Source organism: Orycteropus afer, unplaced genomic scaffold, assembly GCF_000298275.1.
Source record: "Orycteropus afer afer isolate SDZICR_OR568_19922 unplaced genomic scaffold, OryAfe1.0 scaffold00056, whole genome shotgun sequence".
In the NCBI taxonomy this organism is placed as follows: domain Eukaryota; kingdom Metazoa; phylum Chordata; class Mammalia; order Tubulidentata; family Orycteropodidae; genus Orycteropus; species Orycteropus afer.
The window spans coordinates 3,347,830-3,355,857 of record NW_006921643.1 but is presented as its reverse complement, the minus strand read 5'-3'; the positions used below and the strand labels follow the sequence as shown (position 1 = coordinate 3,355,857).

At 42.5% G+C, this 8,028-nt stretch overlaps 1 protein-coding gene across 1 annotated transcript in view; it reads left to right on the top strand.

Annotated features, from left to right (window-relative positions):
* Nucleotides 1-2,202: 2,202 nt before the first annotated feature.
* HSPA9 (heat shock protein family A (Hsp70) member 9) overlaps nt 2,203-8,028 on the top strand; it is a 16,351-nt gene continuing 10,525 nt past the window's right edge. Inside the window, exons 1-5 of the mRNA XM_007938957.2 lie at nt 2,203-2,283; nt 3,573-3,631; nt 3,857-3,944; nt 5,118-5,299; nt 6,079-6,203. Coding sequence (XP_007937148.1) covers nt 2,203-2,283; nt 3,573-3,631; nt 3,857-3,944; nt 5,118-5,299; nt 6,079-6,203 — 535 coding nt within the window. The remainder of the gene's footprint in view (nt 2,284-3,572; nt 3,632-3,856; nt 3,945-5,117; nt 5,300-6,078; nt 6,204-8,028) is intronic.

The window sequence follows — 8,028 nt, the reverse complement described above, 5'->3', positions numbered from 1 at the left end:
GACCATTCCCTGGAGAAGGATGTCATGCTTGGTAGGGTGGAGGGTCGACGAAAGAGGTGGAGGCCTTCAATGAGATGGATTGACACGGTGGCTGCAATGATGGGCTCAAGTATAGCTAGGACTGTGGGGCTGGCGCGGGATCAGGCAGTGTTTCGTTCTGCTGTGCATGGGGTCTCTATGAGTAAGAAACGACTTAACGACACTTAACAACAACAACAACAACTGTGCTACAGGAAAAGGATTCCAGATTTAAACGTATTCTGTTGAGTTCTTTTTAGACAGGACAAAGACAGTCATCCAGGATGAGGGAAACCTTAAGTATGAACACAGTCCAGAATGCCAAATGCACTCCACTGAGTCACAACCACCGTGCTAACTATAGATGATTGAAAACAAAGGAAATCATCACAAAATCATGCTTAGTAGCAGACAGATTCATCACCGTAGCAGTAGGCAAAACTACAGATTCTAGGAAGATCCATAATTGGGATATGTACATAATTGAAGATTAAAAAAATTCCGAGCTTCATTACCTAGCCACCTAGCAGTGAGTTTGGTTGTTTTTTGTTCTGTTTCTTTACCCGGTAGTCTAGATATGACTCTGACTCATGACCATGCAGCCTGAGTCATAGCCACAAGATGGCTACAAGAGATACCTGTGCAGCAACCTTAATTTAAATTAGATAAGGACACACTCAGGCCAAGTTTCCTAGTTCTTTGGGTAAGCAGTGCCTAAGGCATTTGACTGCTAACCAGAAGCCTGGTGGCTCAAACCCACATGCCATTCCTGGGAAAGAAGGTTGGGCAATCTACTTCCATAGAGATATTACCTCAGAAACCCACGGAGGGGTTGCTATGAATGGGAAGTGAGTTTGGTTTTCGGATACCTAAAACACATGGTAGACACTCCAGTGCATATTTATTGAATGCTATCATTTTCTTGGGAGCTCTGGTAACATAGTGTCCAAGGCACTTGACTGCTAACCAGAAGGCTGGTGGTTCAAACCCATCAGCCACTTCTCAGAAAGAAGACGGGGCAATCTACTTCCGTAGTGATACTGCCTCAGAAACCCAAGGAGGGGTCGCTATGAGTCGTGTTTGACTAGAAGGCACATAACATCATTATTTTCTTAAATATCTAAAACCGGTCACAGCGCACAGTGTGAGTGCACAGTGGCACAGTGGCCACTCACATCTCCCACAGCCTGTTCCTAGCAACCAACCCAAAGTTTGAGAAGGGATAGTGGAGACTCAAGACTGCACAGCTAGCTGTGAAAAGCCTGAACTCCAGTGTTTTTTCTCCTGATAGTTTGCGCAATGATTAGCCTAACACGACCCAATGCTTTGTGTGAAGGAAAGGCTGTTTAATAGTTCACAACTCAAGATTCTTGTGGTAAGAATACAGCACGTGCAGATGTATTCAAGTTATTGCAATAGCAACGGGAAAGCCAGAAAAAAAAAAAAAAAAAGGAAAAAGGGTGGGGCCCAGCAACAAAGGTTCTAAAGCCTGGTATTTACACTGAACAAAGCCCAAGGACAAGATGGCGTCCTTCGAGAGGCGCCAGAACAAGATAAAACATCCACGCGCGCGGACTGTGCACGAGCCCAGGCTCGCCCCGCGCTACCCTCGGGGCTACGCTGGGACCAAATAAGCGTAGGTTGGGGAACCAATGACTGCAGTACTCAGTCTCCACTCCTGTTTTCCGACACTCCCTTCGCACATGCGCTCCAGGCCATTCTCCGGAAGCCAGTTGCGTCGGTGCAACAGGCTCCACCTCCCGCGTACCTGACGCAAGACTACTGTAATCGGTTCGCAATTTATCCCGTGTGACCTTGAGTCTTTCCTGCCACAAAGGACCGGGGCTGTCCGAGGTGGTGCCTTCCTACGCCTCTTAGTGTTGTCGCCTCTCAATTAGCCCAGACCCTCCGCGGTCGGAACAGAAGGACACGCTTTTTCCAACTATCATGTTCCGGAGCACATTATCGGTACGGCGTGACTCCGGAAGTGGGGGTTAAATAGTCTCTGGTCAGGCGGAGCGGGCGGCACCTCAGCGGAAGAATGGGCCTGCGGGTCGCAGTAACCAACCCCCGCCCCCTACCCCACGTGGTTGGAGTATTCCAGAAGAGCAGCCGCTGTCTTTCCGCGCTGCTCCGGCTGTCCGAGTACTGTTTGTTGCCCGGTATTCCCATCATCCAGTCGCAATGATAAGCGTCAGCCGAGCTGCGGCCTCCCGTCTGGTCGGCGCTGCAGCCTCCCGGGGCTCTACAGTCGCCCGCCACCAGGTAAGGAATTGCTGGGCCTTCCCTGAGGGCCTCACGTCCTCCGGCCTCAGTTGCAGGCCTCATCCTTCGAGTCAGAATCCTCCAGCAGAAAGTAGAAGGAAGAATGGAAAATAATGGGCCATTCGTAATTAGCATTGACGATCCAAGGTCTTATTCGAGGGTTGGACTCCGTGCCTCGGGGCCTGCTGAGTCACAGTCCTCGCATTCCAGTCTCTGCTCACGAAGTAACGGGTAGTGGTCTTGACAGACCGTTCTGTAGTTCCTTGGATAGGTTGGTTCTTGGGAGCAAGGGCTGTAGTCTTTTGGGAGGGAACAGCTACTGTAGATTTTATTTTAACCTAGGGATCCAAGGCCAGTTGCCCTTTCCCCAAACTATTCCTTGTCTGTAAAATACGATGTGTGCAAGGACCTTATTGCTTTGATGGAAAAGCGTCTAACACGTAGGTCGAAAATCATTGGTGTAAGATTGTTCTCGTTCGTTATTTGGGACTAATACAGCTTATCCAGGAAAAGACCATGGGGTGGTTGGTTACTCATTATCGTCTAAAACCAAAAGCAAATCTTGGGAGAACAGGGTTGTATCTATGCTCGCATTCAAGTGGGGTTTAAAGACGACTTGAAGTAGTCTGAAGTTATGACCAATGTTTACCATCCTGGTTGGAAGCCACTCTTGAATTTTTTTTCTTTTTTTTTAATTTAACTGACTTTACAAAATTAATGATCTCAATCATTTTAAACTAGTTGCTTGACAAGGTCACGGGAAATGTGTTAAATAACTTAAATCTACACCTGCAATATACAGCATATTTAGAGCTTCTGACAGTGAAATTGAAAAATGTCTCTGTAGTGTCTTACATTGCAGTGGTTCTCAACCAAAGGCAGTTTTGCCCACCTAGGGGACATTTGGCAATGTCTAGAGACATTTTTTGTTGATACAACTTGGGAAGTAGGATGCTACTGATTTCTAGTAGGTAGAGGCCAGGAATGCTGCTAAACATGTACAGCCCATTACAACAGATATTGGGACAAACTGTCAGTACTGAGTTTGAGAAAGCCTATGGTGTGATTCCATGCAAGACAACTTTACAGCAACTTACTTGGATAGTTTTGTGGTACATTAAAGATACCATAATGTCTGTTGTACATGAAACGCCATCTCATTCTGTGCTTTATCCGTGGTAGTCGCCAAGTTAACAGAATGAAAGCCTGTTAGAAGTGTTCTTGGATGAATAAGTGAAACAAGCCCAGTTTTCTGTAGTAGTTCCTGATGGGGTTTTTTGTTTTTTTAGGACAGCTGGAAAGGCCTTAGTCATGAGGCTTTTAGAATTGTTTCAAGGCGGGACTATGCGTAAGTATAACTTTGTTTCCTTTTAAAGATGATACACACTGAGCAAAAAGCAATGACCCTCAATTTGTGATTAACTTTACTTTCAGAAGAGTATATTTATCTGTATTTGTTTTCTAGGTTATGTGATGGGTTACTGTTAATTCTCTTATTAAATATTATTTTCTTACATGTTCTTGAAGCAGTTTTGGAGACAACTGTTGAGATAACAATAACCATGTCTTACAGGTCAGAAGCAATCAAGGGAGCAGTTATTGGTATTGATTTGGGTACTACCAACTCCTGTGTGGCAGTTATGGAAGGTAAACAAGCAAAGGTGAGTATAGGTGAGACCTGGTTTATATTTTAAAAGCTGCTTTTAGGTTTTTAAAGGGGCTCTGGTGGTACAGTGCCTAAGACATTTGACTACTAACCAGAAGGTTGGTGGTTCAAACCCACCAGCTATTCCATGAAAGGAAGATGGGACAATCTACTTCTGTAAAGATTTACCACCTTGGAAACCCAGTGGGGGTCGCTATGAGTTGAGTTGGAATCGACTTAGTGGTAATGAGTTTGGTTTGATACTAGTTTAGGTTCTTAAACACTTTGAGGTGAACATTTGTGCTTAATTGTGCAGGGGGAAAAATGGTGCTGATCACTGAATGGATTTGACTTTCCAGGATACAACTTAAGTATGTTTTATCTCTTGGTATAGAGGTAGGACTTAATATTCACTAGGGCTTTGAAACAGTTCTTCCCTGTTCAGTTATTGCTAACTAAGCAAAACCAAAATGGACCCAAATTTGTAAAATGTGAGTATATCATAACGGGGAGAGTTATAAATCACTGCCTTGTTAGAAACATAATCATCCTGTCAGAAAACAAAGGCGGTGTGTGAATTGCATAGCACCCAACTCTCTTAAACACCAGAATCTGAAACAGCATTGCGCCCTTCAAAGATGGTAGCTCACAGTGCTACTTTGAAAGTGTGTGTCTTCACAGTCCTGGCAATAATCCAGTCTCTCCTACATCAGGCTACTGGAAAGGCTCGCTACACCTCTGTTCCAGGGCTTCGATCTGTGCTTTTTCCTGTGCTAGTACACCTACAAATTTAGGTCTGTTCAATTTTGCTGCATTTGGCCATAGCATTAGTTCAAACTGGTTCAAAGCCCAACTCTTACCTAATAACTAGTAGGTCTTGTTGGGGTGACTTGATTACTCTGTAATCAGAATCTTGCATTTTTGTAAGTCAGTCGAAACAGATTAGAAGTAAATGAAGCTCTAGGGAATCATGGGTTATATTCTAAAAACACGTTTTTAGGCGCTATCTGCCGTCTCCAATAGTAGGTACTTAACTGTGTCAGCTCTCACAGAGCTGTAAAGCATGTCCATTAGTACTTTTTCAAGCATTTGTTTTGTGATAGGGACATGCTTTATCACTTAAGCTTTCATTGCAAAGACACCAGTGATGCCTGGAACTTCATGCTCTGTCTTTCCTTGGGAGTTTTAGGTGCTGGAAAATGCTGAAGGTGCCAGAACCACCCCTTCAGTTGTGGCCTTTACAGGAGATGGAGAGCGACTTGTTGGCATGCCAGCCAAGCGGCAGGCTGTCACCAACCCAAACAATACATTCTATGCTACCAAACGTCTCATTGGCCGTCGATATGATGACCCTGAAGTACAGAAAGACATGTAAGTAATAGCAAAAACATAGATGTTTGCAAAGACCACACAGAAGAATCATTTAGCATTCTCATCAGGATCCCCAGGGGCAAGCCCTGCCCCTGGCAAAGGGTTATCTACTTTTTTAAAAAATCATTTCTTCCTTCACAGATTAGTCTTTGCTGTGTATTAATGTGATTATCTAGAAATTTGACTTAGCATTTCTGGGTCTTGTAAATTGGTGTTGAACACGTAAGTAAAGCAGATAATGGCATAGGTACAGTCAAGTGTTGATATCTACACAGAAAAACCAAAACTTAAGGGGGGGGTTCTTCCCTTTCTCCCCTTTTCCCTAATTAAATATATTGCAGGCTTCCTGTGGGACGTAAAGATGGACACTTGCATGTTGCTATAGTGCTAAACAGATTTCAGCAGAGCTTCTAAGCTAAGATTAGGAAGAAAGGAATGGTGATATACTTCTAAAAATCAGCCAGTGAAAACTGCATCATAAGGATTCTGTCCCAGCTGATCATAGGGATGGTGCAGGATCAGGCAGCATTTTCATCCATCATGCATGGATCCCTATGAGTTAGGGGCTGACTTAGTGTTACCTAACAATAAAGAATGTTCGTGTTTCATCAGATTTTTCTCATGTTAGTGACTGCATTCTAAGGGTTTTCGTTAAATGAGTTGCTCAAGTTGTTTGTTGGCTGTGGGTCTTTTGGGTGGAAGATTGACATTGATAACATAACTTTGCTAGTTGGTTGCACTGGCAAGTTTCCTTAAATAACAATTTTTGTGTTTTCCAGTAAAAATGTTCCCTTCAAAATTGTTCGTGCCTCCAATGGTGATGCCTGGGTTGAAGCACATGGAAAACTCTATTCTCCAAGTCAGATTGGAGCATTTGTGTTGATGAAAATGAAGGAGACTGCAGGTGTGTAGAGTTTAGTTTATATCTGGGGGGATTCAGAGAACTGTGTGGTTCCTCTGAGATCACTAGCTTCCATACTCCAGTGTCCCTTAGATGAGTCTGTGTTGTCTTTTGTACAGAAAACCTAGTAAAATGGTATGTTTGTACTTTCCCTTCATATTGGTGCTATGGTTAAAGCATTGGCCTGCTAAACAAAATCTTGGGTGTTCAAACGCAGTAGCTACTCTGTGGGAAGATGAGGCAGTCTCCTGTAAGATTTACTCCTTTGGAAACCCTGTGGGGCGGTTATACTCTGTCCTGTAGGGTCACTATGAGTTGAAATCAACTAGATAGCATTGGGTTTTGTTTGGGAATAGTGGCTTTCTTTTTTCTTCAGCGGGAAGACGACATGTTGAGTTCTTGTGCCTGTTGGGCAGTTCCCATTTGAAGAAACTAGTGACCTATTGAAGTCTGACAATAGGTCATTGGTGGTGAAAGGCATTTGTGAGCGTGTGCTTGTGTTTGATAGTTTGATGAATCAATATTAAAATACCAAAGATGAGATGTAGGGTTTTCAAGTTTTTTTTTTTTTTTTTCCTTTCCTCTGAGTAGGAGACAGCAACTGTTCCAACACAACCCAAGCATACCTGCACCTCCCGAAGCCACATCCACTGAGTGGGTAAGGGCCACCACTCGCTTTTGCACCAACTGACAAATGATAGATGATGGTCAATATCACCTCAACTCAACCTCAACTGCTCCTTAAGAAGAGCTAACAGGGATCTGTGCACACACTCTCATTTTCTATCATACTCACCAGGAGAAAGGTGGTGAGTACCTAAGTGCTAACATAGTGAATAGAGGAGCACAGGACCCTGCTCACAGAGATATATCAAAGAAAAGAGAAAAAAAATCTTGGGTGAAACACACCAACACACAACCACAAATTAAACATAAATACAACACCACCAAAATGTCTCAGAGATCACAGTTCACACAAAGAAGCAAGATAAAATGGTATAAAGAATGGACCACAATACAAACCCAGAAAACATCCCCAAGGAAGAAGAAGCACTGGAACTCCTTGACAAATTCAAAAGAATTGCATTTGGTACTTTTAACAGACTGAAAGACAGATCAAAGAAAACACTGACAAGATGAAGGAAAACACTGTCAAAATTAAGAAAAACACAGACAAAAATTTAGAACAATTTAGGGAAACAATGCAAGAACAAATTGACAAAACAAGGAACTATAAATGATACAAAAACAACAAATAAAAATCCAGAAGATTAATACTAAGATATCAGAAGTAGATAACATATTGAATAGGAAAGGAGTAGAATTGAATCAATGGAAGGAAGAAATAGTGAAATTGAAGACAAATACTTCAATACTTCTTTGAAAAAGGATCAATCAGAAAAAAAGGTCAGAAGAAAATGAAGAAAGCCTAAGATTTGTGAGGGATACCAATTACAGATAGAACTGGAAAGAAACTCAACAAAGATACAGAAGATCTAAACAATACAATCCACTAACTTTACCTTATAGACATCTACAGAGCACTTCACCCAACAACAGCACAATACACATTCTTTGCCAGTACACATGGAGCATTCTCCAGGATAGACCATATGTTAGGACACAAAAAAGCCTCAATAAATTTAAAAGCACTGAAATACTACAAAGCATCTTCTCAGATCACAATGCTATAAAACTAGAGATCAACACTAGAAAGACCAATGGAAAAAGAGCAAATGCATGGAAACTGAATAACAGTCTCCTCAAAAATGAGTAAGTAATAGAGGAAATAAAAAATGAAATTAAAAAATCCCATTGATCAAGTGAG